The sequence below is a fragment of the Pseudorasbora parva genome, chromosome 7, assembly GCF_024679245.1.
Source record: "Pseudorasbora parva isolate DD20220531a chromosome 7, ASM2467924v1, whole genome shotgun sequence".
In the NCBI taxonomy this organism is placed as follows: domain Eukaryota; kingdom Metazoa; phylum Chordata; class Actinopteri; order Cypriniformes; family Gobionidae; genus Pseudorasbora; species Pseudorasbora parva.
Window position 1 is genome coordinate 20,568,818 of NC_090178.1, and position 19,352 is coordinate 20,588,169.

Genomic DNA, 19,352 nt, shown 5'->3' on the forward strand with positions numbered 1-19,352 from the left:
TAATCATTTGATACAATGCACTTATTGTGTAAATAAATGTTTTTTACATTGTACTTACATTTTAAAAAATGGCACTTCCCTTACACCTAACCTTAACCCAAGCCTTAACTCTACCCCTCCGTATCCCACCTCAATATCAGCAAAAGTGCTTTGCAATACAACTTGAACACAGTAAGTACATTGTACTTATTTTCTGATGTAAGTACATAATACTTAAGGCCACCTAATATAAAGTGGGGCCATATTTTCTTAGGAAGAAAAAACTCAAAAGTTTTGAACAGTAGTGTATGTAAGTGCTTTGATAGAACAAACCTGAATTAAATTGTGCTTTTGTAATTTAATAAAGCTTTGAAGTCTGATTAGACAACATAGATTGTAATATTTTATTTGAAATATTTACAAAAAAAACTTTGCCGGGAGCACCATATTACCAGAAACTAGTGTCTTTTCAAGTTTGCAAACTGAGGTATTAAAGAGCAGGTCAATTTTATTAGATCAGAGCTTTTGATTAGATGAAATCCACAAAAAGCAAAGAAGTCTTATCAAGCTGGCGATAATGATATCCACAATGGCCGTCGGTGAATGGGAAAAGCGTATCAGGGTCATCTGTTGTCATGGCTGTCGCTGGAGTGTCTGTAAGACTCCAAGAGTGCACATGGAGAACTTCGATACCTTCTAGATGAATAAAATTGTATCTTCTTTTCATCTTACTCTCTGCTGACGAACTGGATATGGGGTAGATACAAAAAAATACCAAGTTCAATGCATCAACAAAAACGAATAAAATTCCTGTTTCAGCTGCAGACACAGAACACTCACGGATGTCATTGTTTCTGGTGATGGCTATGGCGGCTCTTGCACGCGGGCCCTGCTGAGTGAAGTGATAGCCAATCTTTATGATGCTGGGGTTATTCTCCAACATGGATGCAATCTCCATCTCAACTGAGTCGCCCAGTTTCTGTCTCTGTGAGAATCCGCATGAACAATTTATTTTTACGATTTAAACAGCATGCCGTCAGATGTTTTTGGCAGTATTTTTGCCTCTTACTTGGTTGTCAATCTTAATCTCAGTCAGGGTGGAGTTCTCTCCCAGTGCCTTGACGATGGCCATCATGCCTTGTGCAGTAATGAAGTTGGACTCGATGTTGAGGCTCTGCAGGGTGGAGTTGGACTGTAACATCTCAGCTACAGCCTAACTCAAAAGAACAGAGCAAGAGAAACAACTGACATCGACTGTCCAGCATTTCCAAAATACGTACAGAAGAAAACAGAAGTGAGCGATGATTTTATGATGACTGTTAAAATGAAAGAAAAATACACTACAGTTTAAAAGTTTGGGCTCGATGAGATTTTTTTATGTTTTTGTCTCTTATGCTCACCATGGCCGAAATTGATTTGATCAAAATGCAGTAAAAACATTAATATTGAGAAATATTTTTACATTTTGAAAAGTTTTCTATTTTCATTTATTTTTTAAGTGTAATCTCTTCCTGTGATGGAAAATATCATTTTTCAGCATCATTACTCTCACATGATCCTTCAGACTTTTTTTATTATTATCAATGTTTAAACAGTTGTGCAGCTTTATTTTTGTGAAAACAGTGATGAATTTTTTGAGGATTAACATCACTTTTGATCAATTTAATGTATCCTTGTTAACAGAAAGTATTCATTCTTTTAAAAAAAAAAAAACATATTATTTAGACTAAATTGATTAGTTTAGATTAGTAAAAGATTTTAATTTTATTTATTTATTTATAAGTTTAAAGCAAAGGAATGAGAGAATGAAACCGCACAGGCTTCAGGACTTACAAAGGCCACAGGGTCATTACTGCGTGTCCCAGCGATGCTGAGGCTTTGCACGTGTGTGTTGCACTTCATAGCCTCGAAAATCTCTTTCAGTGTTGGGATGGGAATGTCCTACATCAACATAATCACCCATTAATAAATCCATTCTGCTCAAGCAGAGAAATGCACCAATTTTTATGTTTATTCATTCTAATCAGCAGTTTGCAAGAAAACAAATACTGAAAGTGTAAATGAGCAGTGTAAATCTGTTTATAATATTTATCTTATGTCTAGTCTGTAATGTAATTATAATTATGCTTATTGAGTTGTCAGTGCTGTTGGCATGTTTACCGGGATGTTGTTGAGGTTGACCTCAATAAGGCTGCTGTCATTTTTCTGGATGTAGTGGAGAGTTTCCTCCACATTTGTGTCATTTGGAGGCTCTTCAGGATAGATCTTATACACATCTGGTTTCACCACACCTAAAAGAGAATAGACCGACCAGCTTATGATACAGAACTTCATACTGTGAATATAGTGGCATTGCGTGAATTAAAAAAAAAATCACTTTGTCAAACTTTTGTTTGAAATTAAATGGTTTAGTGTTAAATGTGTTGTATGTATACATACTGTTGATGCCTTCTGTGTTTGCAATCTTGCCAGTGGTGTTCAGGGCATCATAATATTGCTTGTTGCTCATAAGTGTGTACATCCCCAGGATGGCTGTGAGGATATAAGCATTGCATTAGTTAATGATTTAAATACTCCAATACTCTCAGACTAATGTTTTAAGATGCCATTGAATATATGAATATATTTTAATTAAAAACATAATCATAATAAATCATTAATAATTAAAAAATAAATAAATAAAAAAATAAATTAATTAATATATATATATATAAATTACATTTAAATTATTTAAAAAATATATCAATTGAAATATATCTAAAATGAAAAATAAATGGAAAATGAATAGGCTACATGTTTAATAAATTAGTAATGGTTTTTATAAGTAATCTTTTCATGGAATAGCTTGTGGAGTGGACTGCAGAGAACTGTAAATGTGTAGTTGAACAGCAGGTGGCGCTAATTAACCAGTAAACCCACCATTAATAAACCTCTCCATGTTTCAATTAGCAACTGTAGCTTCACTGGTTTAAAAAAAAAAAAAAAAAACACTTCACTGGTTATCAAAATTGAGGCAATAGCAGATGATATTGTTGTTTGAGGTCCACCTATAAGGTTAGTAAGATTTTTACAATAAAAGAAACTAATTTAGAAGTATAATTGGCTATTTTTTATCCTGTTTTTGACTCTTTCACTACATTTAGATGGGCGTGTCTCATAAAGTACTTGGAAGTGACCGCCCACTGCTATGATAAGCTATGCTGTGGGTAACAGTCTTGCATTTTAAAATAATTTTCATTGTCCAGGCTACATGGGTGGAATTGTTTTAAACTTCCCACGTTTGCCATAGAGTGACATGGGGGAAGATGCCCCCTTAAGAACAATGTGCATTTTACTTTTAAGTTTAAAATGTGAAAGATGATGATGACACATTAGCCAATGTTTTATTATAGGATAAATAGAATAATTTGCTAATTTATAGCACAAAATATTAAAAGACGGGTATAAGATGGCCCCTACTGAGGTAAAAAGCATCAAGCATTAAATGCTAAAAAGCATTAAAGCATCATTCATGTAAAATACTAAATAAACGATTGTGTTTAAAATTGAATCAATATTCAATAACTGAATAACCCATAACACACAAAGCAAAATGGTAAAATATATTTATCTGTAAGGTACAGTTATTTTATGACTTGTATGCAGATATACAAATATTTAGTTATTTAGTTGCCCATATTTTAATGGAATATATGTTATAATATCTATGAAGGCAAATTTAATAATTTAATAATTTCACTCAACTAACCTATAGGTTTTAATGAATGCAAAGATGGATGATATGTATGTCTAATTCATGGGGAAAAAAATAACTATTAGCTACAATAATTATTAAATAAAATAAAAAATAACACAACAGCATCCCACTTGAAGCCTTCTGTTCCGATTTATCTTACCCCAAAGGTCTAATTTGATCTTTTTACATTAAAATAAAAACTTTTACTTTTACTTCATAAATCTAAAAACATTAATGTGTCCACAAATCCCTCATTAACAAAAAAACATTGATAGTCAACATAATACAATGTCATATATCACTGTTTACCAGAGACACATCTAATCAATTAACCTTTTCGACTGATTAAATCTCACGAATGATGATATTCAGATGAAATTACAAAATTGAAAACAGTGTATCCTAGCCTAGAAATCTAGACGCACCCTAGCGGCAGCAAATTTAATCTGCCCGTCAAATTTAATCTGCCTCCCCGATTAAAAATTTAAAGTGTCGTCTAGCAACTCTCAATACCCTTCTGAGCTGTATTCGCCTAACTCTTGCCGGGCCAATCACGTCATGTATAGAGTCGGCGGGCGGGGCCATAATGACGACGGCCGAGTTGCGTTTGCGTGCTTCTAGTAAACACAGAAACTGGAGAACGGCGGTCTTTCGAATCAGCTTTGACCGCGACTCTGGAAGACTTGAGTTAAGCTATTCTCTGAGAAAAGAACAAAGAACGGCACTGAAGTCATTCTTAAAGAGGGAAGATGTGTTCGGAGTTTTGCCGACCGGATACGGCGAATGTTTAATCTCTCAACAAGCTCTGTTTCACCTTCATTGCTCTGGTTGGTTGTAGCGCTATCCTATCGCGTGCAGAGGGAGTTTGAAAGACAACCGTTTATCCGCCCCTCGGATTAAGCCCTGTCAATGGGGAGTTTCCAGACCAAACATCTTGATGTGGGTCTGGCTTGTCAGGCTAAGTATATCCATTTAACCATTTACATTTATTGTTTACATCTCTTTAGTTTTCTACTACATAACATGCCATGTGCGAATCGGTGGGCGGGGCTAAAGAGGCAGTGAGGTAGAAGTAAGTGTTGATCTGCTTCTGCAGAGGCGGTCCTTTGTCCAATTATAACCATTACGCCATACTGAGACAAAATCTGAAACAAGTCGTTTTTGGAGCTTACTTTCAGTAAAAGCTGTTTTTGACTATCTTTTGAGTTCTGAAACTTTAAGGATTTTGCAAGGAAAATTAGATTTCTCAGTTCATGACCCCTTTAGGAATAAAATGGAGTATTACAGCTATCTGTGTCTGTACACTCTCCAGTTAGCTGCATCTCAGCAAAAGCAGACTCATCCATAAAATCACCAACGGCAAACCCCTATTGACAGTTTAATCCTGAACTGGACGTGTTCCAGAGTTAAAACTGTTCTGAATGAGGGGCTCTGCTGAATAATCTGCACCCAGTGACACGCTCCAAAACTCATGTGTGCTACGTCCACAGCTTTAAATGCCCTTAAGGGCAAAGGCTTATTATTAAGTGCTCACAACCCAGCTCAAGGACAATTAAGGCTGGGACACACCAAGCTGACGGTCGGGTGTTTTTGAGTGTCGATTGGCTTAGTTTTTTCTGTGTTCCGCACCGCCGGCTCTGGTGGGACGCCGTCTGGGTTTTTTGGGCTGAATCAGCATGTTGAATCGACACTGTGCCGTCGGTGACTATTGACTGGTTTCCATCAATTTAGTATATTACATCAAGAAGAATGTGAATTCTTTGTATATTGCATTTTTAACAGGAAAAGTAAAATATTTGATATTTATGTTCGGCTAAATACTGCCAACACACAGTCACAGAGTGTTTCTAGCCTACAGACTACTTGCAGCTAAACATTTTCACTCCACCTCCGCTCATGTTGACTAGTTGGCTGTCGCTCATTTTATTTTAGTGAGCTGCTGAGCTTGGGAAAATTGATACTGCATGGTATAATTCTGTGTATGACCTACTCCATTCATAGTTCCACATACAATACAAGTCAGCTAAGCTGTTTTGTATATATATATATATATATATATATATATATATATATATATATATATATATATATATATATATATATATATACCTTTAAAAAAATGTCATATGAGACACTGATTATACAAATAAAGTTTGACTGACAAATGTTATTCATGGGGTATTGGGATCAGCTGTTTTCAATAGCAAATAGAGGATTAGTCCTTAGTCAAGGATCAAATTTTGGATTACAGTCAGAGCCGTTACAGGACATTACAGGTTATAAAGTAAGGATTAGTTGTAATACATATATTTAGAGCACTCTGGACCGGATATCATAAGTTATTTTATGTCATGTGAATAGAAACAACAGGACCAGAGCAGATTGTCATGCCCACCTGCAATGTCACACATTTCAGCATCTGTTGCATTCCTCAGTGCTTCCTCCAGCTCAGGTTCCAGAGTGATCTGTTCCTCCACAGGGATTTGTCCTGACCCTGGTTTAGGGACAAAGGCTTTACCTACAGACAGCAAAAAGAAAGAGAAAGAGAAATGCTCACTCGCTAAAATAAGAATAAACAAAGGTTAACAAACAAACTAATAAATATTTATAATATTTATAATATACTCTTTCTCTGCCATTGACGAGCTGACTCGTCATTTGTGAGAATACACTTCCCTGCCATTGACGTGTTTTTACTATAGATTGTATAAAACAATGGATGTCGTGTCCGTGATGTCACCCGTAGATTTCTGAAGTGAATTTTTGAAGCCCAAAGTGGGCGGAGCCAGTCTGCATCATCTTGGCAGTGTTCCACGCCTGGATAACCAAACATGGGCAAAGAGGCGGAACATCCGAAATCACCCCCCATACCCTAAATAGGGCACTATGTGGTGTCCAAAACCATAGTGGACGTTATTGAGTTCACTCATTCTATCCCACCTTGCACTGCAATAGTTGGGCAGGAGGTTTATGGGATTGACTCCCTTTTGGAGCAGCCTAGCAGCCACTCGATGAATTACAGTTCAAGTCACTTCCGTGTTGGATTCAAGAGAGAAAACAGAATGTTTCCACAAGTACAAGTAGGGGCGCTATTACACATCTCCTGAACGAGTACTGAATCTCCAGATCAAAACACAGGGGGGAAAAAAGAATTAACGAGCAACCTCATATGTAAGCAGATGCACATTAAAAATGATGCGATCATCAACAATTAACAGCATATAAATAAAAAACGTCAACCCAGAAAATGGATAGGACTGTGCAAACCTTGTGTTGATAGACTCAATCTACTCCATATGTTTTGCTTATCGTACTGAATCTGGTCCAGATGTAGTCTTTGACAAAAATTCATTTTTCTCAGCTTCTTGCTCAATATGTTGCTTTTTTATGAAACTTACCCACATTCAAGTGTTGATAAAAAAGAATGCATAAAGTAAAGCTAGAATAAAACTTTTGTTTTATTTTGTTTTGTTTAAAAGCAGAGGTTCTGTTCATTCTTTTGATATATTGTATGTTCAAAAAGACACTGGCTAGCATTCAACAAAAATATTCTCGGGGCCATAAATTTTTTGTGAAAAAGGACCAAAAAAACGTTGGCATGGCTGGCAACTGACACTGACGGGAAAGAGTTAAAAATGTGGCTTTATTCTTTATGCGTGTTTGTTTACTAAGGCTTATCAGATATTGGAACTGTTGTGTTATTATCAGTCCAGTGGTGGTGGTACCTCTCCTCTCCCCTGTAAAGGGTACCAGATCATCTCTGTCCTTGTGTTCCATGGCCTGCTTCTCCAGGTAATCCATCAGGGCGAAGCGATCAAAGGGGCCTGTGGGACTTTTCTTGGTCTGGTCACGCTGGCGGAAACCGGCTGGGAGCATGGCATTCTGAAAGGTCAAGAGAAGTGTATGAATTTTAAAACCATCAATGCTACACTCACCTGCCTGTTTGTGCTGTCTACATGTGCTCATGTAGAATTTTGAGCTTAGTAGATTTTAACTTTAATAAAATGTATGTTCAATGATTTAAACAGAACCCATTGTGTATGATATAAGTTTCACATGATTTCTGCAACCAATGAATCGTCCATTCACATATCAAAATTTGATCTGTGAATCATTCCAGAAACATTTGTTTTAAATAGAAAGATCCGTTATCATCTACTCACCCCAATGTCACTACAAATTCGTGGGACTTATTTTTCTCAGTGGGACACAAAATCTATTTTCAAAATGTCAAAGCTGCTCTTTTTCAGCAGCAATTATGCTTATTTATTATGCAGCTCACTGGAATCATTGACTCTCATTGGTCAACCGCAGCATTCAGCGGTCACATACATCCGAATATTCGCTGTTGCCCATGGCATCTCTTTATATCAGACCACTCTTCAGCTGAAACAGCGCTAGTTTCATGTCTCTCATATCACACAGCAGGCTCTTTCTTTTTTGTTTTATGCAAGCACAACATACATTCAATATTTTCTCATCTTGTCTACAACTGATGTCTCCTTGCAAATAGAATGTAAAATCCAACAGTTGTCTAACAATTTTTTTAGCTAACTTTACTTACCCAAGTTTCACAGACAAGGCTTAAACTAGTCCTGACCTAAAATTCATGTCTGAGCTTTAATTGAAAGCAACTTGTACTGACATTTCTTTAAATATGTCAGTGCCATTATGTCTCAAGATGCACACCGGTAATGTTTTTTAAGGCACGTTTATAAAACCTAATTAAATGTCTGAACTGAACTAGGGCCTAATCCTGGCTTATTCTAAGTCCTGTTTGTGAAACCGGGCCATAATGTCTTAATTGATAAAAAAAAAAAAAAAAGTAATTTGTACTATTTACATACTATGCCTTGTTTACTCAAGTTTAGATTAATTGATTAGTTTGAGTGCCGTTTTGTCAAGCAAAAAAAAAAAAGTATTTAATGCGCTGCAATTCTTAATAGAGTTTTTACAGTTATCTTGCTCTGAACTCACCATTATGGTGATTAGTGTTCCCTTTGGTTGGGACTTGGGACGTTTAGGACATTTATATTATTTAGTGCTGGGCAATCAATTAATCACATCCAAAATTAAAGTTTGTGTTTACATACTGGTACTGTGCATATTTATAATGTAAATACACACTCCTTCATGTGTATATTTAAGATATGCTTACGGTATATATTTTTATATCATTTGTCTTATATTTAAATATTTTTATATAAATATTTCATATTTTACTTAAATATATGCATGTGTGTGTATTTATATCTAAAAAATTATTATACACAGTACACATATATATTATGTAAACACAAACTTTTATTTTGGTTGCGATTAATTGCGATTAATTTTATTGTAATTCTCTTCTTATTGATGCAGCGATGCAACAAGAAATCACAGTTATTTGGTTTCAAAGGAAGGGAAGTAATAAATAGGTTGCTTTTAAAAAGTGACCTAACTTCTAACTAAATCACAGATTATTTTGCATGTTCAATAATCATCTTTTAAAATTGCTAACATTTATGTATTAAACAGCTTGTGAAACTTGTATTTGGGCTGATATAATCTCTCTTGCAATTGACCATGCTTGAGTCACACACACAGACTTCAATATTAATCATACAAAACACAACAATTTAATGAATTAGTAAATGATAAAGTACTCACTACACTTTTTTTAGTTATTAGAACTCTTGTGTAGGTGAACTTTACAACCTAAGATTTTGAAGGTAACATATTCCTATTTTACTTAGTTTTTAAGGCAATCCGTTTGCCTGCTTTTTGAAGTAAGTCTAACTAATTCGATTTTACAGTGTAGGTACATGTGGCAACATGTGGTACATTGCTCATGCAAAAGCTCCATAACGTACTCAAATGATACCTAGCCATACTTGAAATTTAAACAGTTGCACGGCATAGTACCTCAGGGTCCATCTCCTGTAGTTCATACTCCAGCTTCTCCAGCTCCTCTGCGCTGAGGCCCTTGAGGATGGCATCCTCGTCAATGTCTCGGGGATCGCTCTTAGACATGCTTGCTGCTTGTTGGTACTCTCAATTCACACAGCTCGCCCAGAGACAGCGGGCCCTGAGAGGGAGAAAATGTTAAGCCAGAAACTTGCACAAAAAAAACACCTCGTTTTACTATATTTGGCTTGCAAATAAGGCACAATAATGGCCGCTTGCTTTATTCAGTCCCTCAAAGCTTTCTGAGATTGAATAGGAAAACCTGATTTCCAGTCCAAGTCACCTTCAGCCTGGCCAAAAGAGCCAGCCACTGAAAGTCCACGATTGGGAACCGCTTACAGTGTTAAATGCCAAAAAACCCTTCTGAATAAAAAGGACAAGGCTAGCATTTGTGTACAGGAACAGGGTACAGTGTACTTGGGAATAGAGATACGCCTTTCCGACAACACCATTTAAGACACACTGATCATATGGGACATGAAGAACTCACTGCTTCTTTGATTCAAAGGCACAGAGACAGAGAGAATCTTGTCTATTTTTAGTCTCTGAACAGCAACGCTTGGGTTTTGGGTTACAGTAAGGAGGAGAAGGTTAGAACTGTGAGGAGTTATCACTAGCTCACACTCATGTGAAGGTTGCCCATTCTACCGCCTGTGAAACTGGCTGATAGAGCCACGGGCTAGTCAACAGTTTCAGACCACCACACCCAAACTAGATCTGCAACACAAACTATACAGCCTAACATGTTGTGTAACATATTCAACTCAACAGTCTGTATCAACAGAATGGTCTTAACTTGTTTTTTTAAAAAGCTACAGCTCTTCAAAAATGTTTTGATTGTAATCCTCTCAAATGCTTCTGATATGTAAATATGAATCAAATAACTTTTTTTAAGATGGGCGATCAATGTTAACAATCATGTGGTAAAACCATTTAGAGGCCAATGAGGTCATGATCTATAAATATATGCTAATAAACATTACTGCTGAATTTCACACAATGAATCACACAGATCTGTTATGTTCCACGCTTTCATGAACACACACTCCTGAAACTTGCTACAATCAAATAAATATAGTAAAATAAATTAATCAGCAGATTATTAGAGTTAATTGGGATGCCAACGTTATATTAGGGGTACTAAGAAAACAAATGCGTTTTTGTGTGTGTTTTTGTGTGTTTATTTGTGGTTGTCTGTCTATCCGAGGTGTTAGACCAGAGTAGCATGGCTCTAATTTGTAAAGCCAGTGACACAAACACAGGATCAGAGAGCTTAGAACAGAAAATATAAAAAAGACATCAGAAAACTCAGTCCTCATGTCATTTTAAGAAGAATTATTAAATATATAGTAGGAAGTTTAGTTTATATTAATTATATAGCTCACCTGGACTAACAGTAAAGACTCTGAGATAGTACTGAACGCTATTCTTCCAAAGCACTTTACAGCAGATATGAAAAATTAACAATTTTTATATATCTAATTGTCCAATCCCAGTTTTAAACAAAGGTTAATGACAACTATTTTCTAAATGGCCTTGCCCTCAGAAATGGACAATGCATCAATGCACTAGTCTTTCAGGAACCGGTCAGTCTACAAGATCGACATCTCAGGGATTATAAATAGCTATTAACTATTGTCGCTTCAGTCTTACAATAAACATACAGGCCAAAAGCAGGCCTTTTGTTGACCAGGTGTCCTCTTTTTATGTTGTGCGCATGTCCCAGAAAAAAAGCGGCGGTCTGCCTGTTCTTCACACCTGTTCTCTCAGCTCTTAAGTGACAACAACACTAGCCTAAAAAAAATATTAGCTGACTTTCACCTGTTCAGGCTCGCTGGTATGCAGAGGGTCTTTTAAATGAGTCCTTCAACATGGAATCCTTGTTATTTCCCTGTTGGTTTCGCCTTTGTTACATATTCAGGTCTTTAGCGACCCGGATCTATATCTAAAAAGGATAGATCTCTACCTGTTGCAATCATATAAAACCCTCCTGATAGTAGCAATTACAGAAGAATAAAATAAAGCATTTTTCATACCTTTTGGATCTTGGAAGGGTTCGGTTTGAGCAGATGTTTTATATCATCATCACTGAGCCTTTCAGAGCTCATTTCCTAGTACATTTAGCATTTGGCTCATATTTGCGATCTCAAACATATTCTCAAAACAGCATCTTCAAAATCAGTATTTATCACTGGCAGCCTCCTCACCATATCCAGCATCAAATGACACTAATATTTGACTCTGTTCAGTATTTGTTCTGCAGTAAATCACTAAGCCATTCGAAGTTTTGCTGATTATGCTTCATGTTCTTTTGTTTTCTGCCTGCAGTAACTATGAGTGAAACGTCACTGCATCTTGTGGAATAAACATGAGTTGCACTTATTCAGTCATCAAAGATTCAATTTTTGTTGTGCAGAAAAAAATATATACTTACACACCTCGGGTCATTAGCAACCCTATACAATTAAATAAATGGGAAAACAGGCATTCTTCTTGTTATATTGTTTACAATTAATTGATTGAGGAATACTAAGAAGATTCACGTCTAAATTAAAAACATAATAACCGGGTCACTGAACACCCATGGTATGCGTTTAAGGATTAGCTAAAAAAAAATTGTTAGTACAGTAACTTCAAAAATCATTAAGATACAACATTCAAATTATAAGTATTCTTAGATATTTTAAATAAAGAACAGACAAACAGAAAAACAACATTGACAGAACTACACTCTTTAAAATAAAGGTTCCAAAATGGGGTTTGTAGCGATGCCATAAAAGAACAATTTTGGTCCCCAAAAGAACATTTCAGTGAACAGTAGTAAAGGTCCATTGTTTCCTTTAGTGTGAAGAACATTTTTAAAAATCTAAACAACATTTTGTGCAATGGAAAGATTCTGTAGATGTTTAAGGTTTTTCATAGAACCATTGTTTTTAGAAATGCAGGTAGAACTTCTAAACTCTTAAAAATAACATTTCAAGATGGTTCCATTGAAACTTTCTATTGTACAAAAGATTAAAAAAGGTTAAAATCTTGAATGTTTTTTCTATGGAATTGCTGTGAAACCCGCCTTTTGGAACCTTTATTTTTATTCCTTAGTCTCTACTATTGTAAAAGATGGCAAATATCTTTAAACCTGTCCTTCAAACTTCAAGGCATCTCCAAAAGCAACCTGACTCTTTTGACTGCTCTCCTTTAAGAGGCCACAAAGTCATTATCGTCCATATGACAAAAACTTTGGTTCTGTCTCAGAAACCCAATTCTCCCTCTGGTACTTCAAAAGGATGCAGAACAAATATCAGGCACTGACACATCAGATACCATATCATCCACCAGAAAAAGTGATTCTACCAAGTGGCCAGAACTCTTCTGACATGCAGCAAGAGACTAAAACAACTTTCTTATTCAGATTCAATTCAGTTATGGAGCATTTTCCAGCTGACACACAGCTCATGAGACTTCACACTATTTGTAGTTTGACTTCACCAAGTCTAACCACCCAAGTGTAAAATTCCAAATCAACCTCAGATTAATTTTAGCTTCACAAGTCAGCTACTTCCAGCTGCGTAAATCCTCTCCGCTTGCAAGCTACAGTGTGCAGTAGCACTGCAAGCAAAGACAGCTGGGGAAATAATGGCTGTTTTGAAAACAAAAATATGTATAAGAAAATTGTATTACATGGCATTAAACAAGAAAAAAAAAAACAGTTAAAAAAGAAAAGAAAAAAAATCAACAGGTGCATGCAGGGAGACACTGGAAACCACTTTTCCACAAAGCCTTACTCCAAAACAAAATCTACCCAACTAATCTAACTAGATCTAGTCTCTAACTAACTATAATGGTCTATCAATTGGACCTTTAACCTTTTACTGTACACTTTATTTGATTGCTTCATTACAATCATAAAATAATAATTCATGCAGTTATCAGCTGAATGCAACCAGTTTCTTTTTCAGTAAAATAAAGCTTTAAAACTTTAAAACTAAAAAAAAAGCAAAAAAATGTCGTTCTGTTGCTATAAGAGACACACATACACAGATTACCTACCCTCACTAGGACTCAGAGCTGCTGATCTTCTGTAGCCTACACTCTATGCTCGAAATCAGAGACCAGCCCCTCGCTCGCTCGCCCCCTCCCTCTCTTCCCGGGTCCCCCCCATAGCCCCCCCCCCCCCCCCCTCTTCGCTGTCTGTCCCCCTATAACTCGCCTGCTCGCTGGGTCAAGATGAGACATGGATACAGGCTACTCTTCATGAGGTCAGCATTACATTATTTTGGTTGTGAGAGATTAGTGACTATGAAATGAGAGAGAGAGAGAGAGAGAGAGAGAGAGAGAGAGAGAGAGAGAGAGAGAGAGAGAGAGAGAGAGAGAGAGAGAGAGAGAGAGAGAGAGAGAGAGAGAGAGAGAGAGAGAGAGAGAGAGAGAGAGAGAGAGAGAGAGAGAGAGAGAGAGAGAGATCATCCATGTAGTCTTGTAACTCAGGTTTATTCATTATACGTGTAACATTTTGGTGGAGAGGAGTGACCTCTAGTGTATAAAGTCGGTATTGCAAAAAAGAGAGACCCGAATTTGAAGATTAGCTTTCTCTGTTGACAGATTTAATGGCGAGATTTAAACATGCCCGTATCAAGTATTAAGTTGGTCCTCTACAAGAAAATGTTATAGACAGACAACTTTTTTAAATTATTATAATAAAAAATAATAGAGACATTCAATAGACTACATGACAGCATGTTGTCATTACTGCTCTTGTCACTAATATGAGTACATTATGAATGCATATCAATAAATAATAAATTTTGAAACAGTGCATTTAAAAATTAAATAAATAAACCATTTAACAACATGAATGCATTATAAATACATATCACTACATAATCAATTGCATTTAAAAAAAATTAAACATTAACAAAAATATCAACATTAAACCTTTAAGCAAATAAAAAAAAACATTAAATAATGCATGTTATTGCACTTACAAATACATTGGTATGTCACCAAAAACATTTACTATGGTGGTTGGTTGGTTTGATGGATCCTCTCTCTCTCTCTCTCCTCTCTCTCTCTCTCTCTCTCTCTCTCTCTCTCTCTCTCTCTCTCTCTCTCTCTCTCTCTCTCTCTCTCTATATATATATATATATATATATATATATATAGATATAGATATAGATATAGATATATAGATATATATATAGATATATATATATATGCCTCTTTCTCCCTACTTATCCATCTTCTGTATTGCTCTACATCCCTTGTTTAATAATGATCTTCTGCCGCAGATTCTTTGCAGTGGTGTCGGCTGGAGTCGCTGTTCCAGTGCAGGGCAGACCGTGGGCAGCCACATACTTTTTATAGGCCTCCCGGATGATCCTAAAGGCTTGTACATTAGCGTATGGAATGTCTGTGATGGGGTCTCGGTAGAGCGCAGGCTTATGAGTAACAGGGCAAACCTCCTGGACAGGAATTCGAGGAGCTGGGGACTGGGGAAAGAAATGCTGGAAAGATTCATCATCACTGAAAGTGATGTAGGTGCGGGAGCATTTGGCGGGCCCTGGCGGCACAGAAATGTTAGCAGATAGGACACTAGGTGGTGCAGTAAGGGTTGATTCCGACTGGGAAAGAGCTTGTGGAAGGTGATGGCCTGGATTCTGCTGGGCATCTTGGTCCAAACTGTCAATGAGAGGTAATGATAAAAAATATAAAGATACACAGTGCACACATTTTTTCTCATGAAAAGTTTACTTTACCCCACTTTATATTAGGTGGCCTTAACTACTATGTACTTGCATCAAAAAATAAATACAATGTACTTATTGTGTTCATATTGTATTGCAAAATACTTGCTGATAGTGAGGTGGGATACGGGTAAAGTTAGAGACAGGTGTAATTTTAAGGGTAGGGTTAAGTGTCAACATTGTTATTATATATGTAATTATGAAAATTAATTACAGATGTATTTACACGCAGGTATTTTTTAAAATGTAAGTTCAATGTAAAAACATGTATTTACACAATACGTGCATTGTAACAAATTATTAAATTAAATGTTAATACATAGTAGTTAAGGCCACCTAATATAAAGTGGGTCTGAAATTTTTTATTTAGAATGCATATAGGAAAATTATTTGTAGGGTTCAATTTGAAATTAAAAAAAAGATATATCTTTTCATTAACCATAACAAAGATGTCCATCTTTATTTTTTAAACAAATGTCTTAATTATTATTAATTCATTAATTTAACTTGAACTTAATTAATAAACAAGAGTATACTTTATTTCTGACAGAATTATACATCCCTTTTTAAAGTTTTTTTTAATCCTGTACATTTTAAGTACATTTAACATGTTTGATTAACATGTAAGATTTACATGTAGAACTCGACAGTACTTTAGAAAAATGTTTAAAATAATGTACGTACACATTAGATGCAGAACAAAAAAAGTTGAGTAAAGAGTTCACCTCTAAATTTAAAAAAAAAACTAACAAAAAAAAAAAAACAATCATAAACTTCTTTATACTGTCTTTTTAGGACAAATGAATGAATGAAAGTATTTGTAAAATACTTCCGAGACTTTATCAGCCCAGTTTTAAGTGCCAGGAAATATAAAGATTAGATACAGTAGATATAATTGTATGCCCTACCTAAGATAATGAAAGTCTAAGTCTAAAAAGCAAGAACAATAAAAGTCACCTCTGATAACAGATCACTCTGAGTGTAAGTGTAATTGTAAAACACATGTATTTTCTGTAAAGCTGCTTTGAAACAATGAAGAGCGATATACAAATAAATGTGAATTGAATTTTTTTTTAAAGTCAAAAGCAAGATAATTATGCTTAAAGACATTGAGAAAGCAGTAGAAGTACCCCTCTACATCCACGTTTTCCTCTTTAAGAGTCACGTCCGACACCAGGGGCATGAGCACCGAGTGATATCGGATAACAGAACCCACACACTGACGCTTCATATGAACCTGTCGTTTCTTGTCTGCCTCCAAACGCTCATAGTTTTCTGCAACAAAAATAAATAAATAATCACAAACAGCAATTAGCATTCCAGGCAGAACAATTCGCAAAAGTATCAATTCCTCACCCAGTGATCGAAGATTAACCTCTGCTGTGACCTTGGCTTCTGCCAAAAGCTCTGCCTGGGTCAAAGGTCTCTCGTGTCTAGTACCCTTCCTTCGACGTGGAGCGACCTGCCTCTCCTGCAGCCTCAGGTACGTCAGCCGAGTGTGTTCGGTCGTGGACTGACGTACAGACTTCCTGTCTAAGACAAAATGATTTGGATATGTTTACTAACATCACAACACAACAGTTTATGATGTTGTCGCCACGTGCGTAAACCGTTGGCTTTCCAGGAGGGGATGTAAACTTGACTCATTGACAGCTTATTGATGGAATTTGTATCTTTAGTAGTCAATAAACACATTTGATTGCAGTTACACCGTAAATCATCTAATTCACAGGAAGCAAAACAATGATTACAGGACCTGATGCTGTTTTGTTTGTTTGTGTTTTGTTTTTTGTTAATAATTATGCAATCAGAGGTTCATAAAATGCATTATTATTTTTGGAAACATCTGTAATCATTAACATCTAATCACTTCTTGTTGAATGTTGTTGATGGATATTGTTTACTTTCTTTCAAGAAACTATTTTTATGGCATATATTTTTATCACTTCTTCCTAAGGAGGGAGGGTAAATGAATGTGTAAAAAGTATACTCTTTGTATATCATTGTATAGACCTAAATGGTAACACTTTACAATACAGGTGCACTAATATGCATTAATTCATGTTTAACTAATGCACAGATAATCATGAGTTAATGCATGGCTCATGAAGAACTAAACCATTTATTAACGATTACTGCATCAGCAACTAATGAAGATTCTATTTGATTAATAGATTAAGTAATATATGAATTGCTATTAATTAAATATGCCATCATGTATTAATTCCATAATAACATATTATATTAACTAATAATGTAAATTAATGTTTTATTACCATAATGGGTCAAAGCCATACATTTAAACTTCCAGTGGTCTGCTTTAATGAATCATTAGCTTACAATTTGCAACAGTATCATTATGCTATAAGTCATGTGCCTCAAAAAGTATATGTTATAAGGGAATTAATACAATTTGAAACATTTAAAGTGTATGTAAGATTGTGGGCAAAACTGGTACTGCAATAACTATCCCCTCTCCCCCTCCCCCTGACTCGAGGTTGCCAGATCGGCTGCAGGATCCAGCAGGAACATTTGTAGCTCCAGCTGTGGTAACTAGAGCAGATCTGGCAACCCGGATGCAGAAACACTACTGACTTCATGATTGGTAGATAGATGGAGGGTGGAGCTTCAGGCCAAAACACAACATGTCAACATCAGGTGAGGGCAGCAACAACAACTTTTAAATGACAATATCCTGGCCAGACTACTGTTGTCAGTGATATAAGGATTTGAAATTAACAAGATTTCTTAATGTCTAGTGACATATCAGGGCCATTTTATGATTTATTGAAATACATTTCTTACATACAGTTCCTTTAACTCATGATTATCTGTGCATTAGTTAAGCATGAATTCATGCATATTAGTGCACCCGTATTGTAAAATAAATAAAAATGGTCAAGCACTCAAAATCACCTTTATCAATTTACACAATGCAACAAAATTGATCATTCAGATTAACTGATGTAGTTACAATTTTTTTAACCAATGAACTGAAGTTCTTTCTGTTAAAGGGAATAAAACATTATAGAATATATAACTTACACTGATCATAGATCATTTGCTATGTATGTTTGATTATGTCACTTGCTGTGTACAAAATGTGTGAAAAAAGTGAAGGACTCTCACTCTTGCTGATGTCCTCATGTAGTTCAGGGGGGTTGTATTTGTCGATCTTTGTCTTGTCTGTCCTCCTGGGCAGTTCAGCCAGTTTCCGTTGTTTTGGTTTCGGCCGCACCACTTTAACTGGCTCCTACACAAACACAAGCTTCTGGGATTACAAGGGGTGTAAAAATTAACATTTTGTCATTATTTACTTCATGTACAGAATATACTGGTCACATTATTTTTATTTTTTTACAATTACAAAGAATAAGGACTGAAGCTTTCTAGCTTCAAAAAGGATGCCAAAGCACCACAAAGAAGTATAAGTAGAATATACATGACTCATGCACTATATTCCCAGTCATCTGAAGCTATGTATGATTGCTTTTTATGATGCTTTTATGATGCTTTATCTTAATAACTCTCCTATACCTTATAGGCTTTGGTCACCACTCTACCCTTCCGGCGCGGCCCATCCTCCTCCTGTTCGCTGTCAGGTTCATCCCCTTCATCAATGTCAAAGTCACTGTCCACCTCATCTTCCGTTTCAGACAGGTCACCCTTATATTCTTCATCACCTGATTCCTGCACAAATCAAGTTTTGAGGACTCAAAGTCAAAGATGAGACTCTAGACAGGGTGCACATGACATTACATATTAATTCTACATGGATAACATTAATTAGAATATATCATTTATACAAAATAAACATTATCTCATTTATTAGAAAAATTGATTTGATTTAAATGAATTAACTGTCAACACAATGAAACTCTGATCGCCCTTGAGTATAAATGTATACAAATATACATGTAGTAAAATATATGCCAGCCCAAATATTGTAT

At 35.8% G+C, this 19,352-nt stretch overlaps 2 protein-coding genes across 4 annotated transcripts in view; both read right to left on the reverse strand.

The window, feature by feature from the left end:
• Positions 1-369: 369 nt before the first annotated feature.
• tmod4 (tropomodulin 4 (muscle)) lies at positions 370-13,811 on the reverse strand. The gene is made up of 10 exons (XM_067448502.1): positions 13,712-13,811; positions 9,623-9,785; positions 7,441-7,597; positions 6,111-6,233; positions 2,419-2,511; positions 2,140-2,270; positions 1,813-1,920; positions 1,049-1,192; positions 820-964; positions 370-725 (listed from the first exon to the last, which is right to left on the reverse strand). Exons 2-10 carry the CDS (start codon positions 9,728-9,730, stop codon positions 703-705), a joined length of 1,032 nt encoding a protein of 343 aa, XP_067304603.1. The 5' UTR covers positions 9,731-9,785; positions 13,712-13,811; the 3' UTR covers positions 370-702.
• Positions 13,812-14,875: 1,064 nt separating this feature from the next.
• The window catches only part of vps72b (vacuolar protein sorting 72 homolog b), a 39,584-nt gene continuing 35,107 nt past the window's right edge, over positions 14,876-19,352 (reverse strand). For all 3 annotated transcript variants that reach the window (XM_067448505.1, XM_067448504.1, XM_067448503.1), the window contains 5 exons: positions 18,940-19,092; positions 18,532-18,655; positions 16,759-16,935; positions 16,533-16,677; positions 14,876-15,337 (listed from right to left, as the gene is read on the reverse strand). In XM_067448505.1, the coding sequence (XP_067304606.1) occupies positions 14,911-15,337; positions 16,533-16,677; positions 16,759-16,935; positions 18,532-18,655; positions 18,940-19,092 (1,026 nt within the window). In that variant the 3' untranslated portion in view covers positions 14,876-14,910. The remainder of the gene's footprint in view (positions 15,338-16,532; positions 16,678-16,758; positions 16,936-18,531; positions 18,656-18,939; positions 19,093-19,352) is intronic.

What these genes read in the sequence shown, in the direction of transcription:
- tmod4 (XM_067448502.1), bottom strand. Translation starts at nt 9,730, where the DNA reads ATGTCTAAGAGCGATCCCCGAGACATTGACGAGGATGCCATCCTCAAG. An exon ending in TACAGGAGATGGACCCTGAG is followed by an intron (nt 7,598 to 9,622) that starts GTACTATGCCGT and finishes TTGACCTTTCAG; the next exon opens with AATGCCATGCTCCCAGCCGG. An exon ending in TCAACCTCAACAACATCCCG is followed by an intron (nt 1,921 to 2,139) that starts GTAAACATGCCA and finishes ATGTTGATGTAG; the next exon opens with GACATTCCCATCCCAACACT.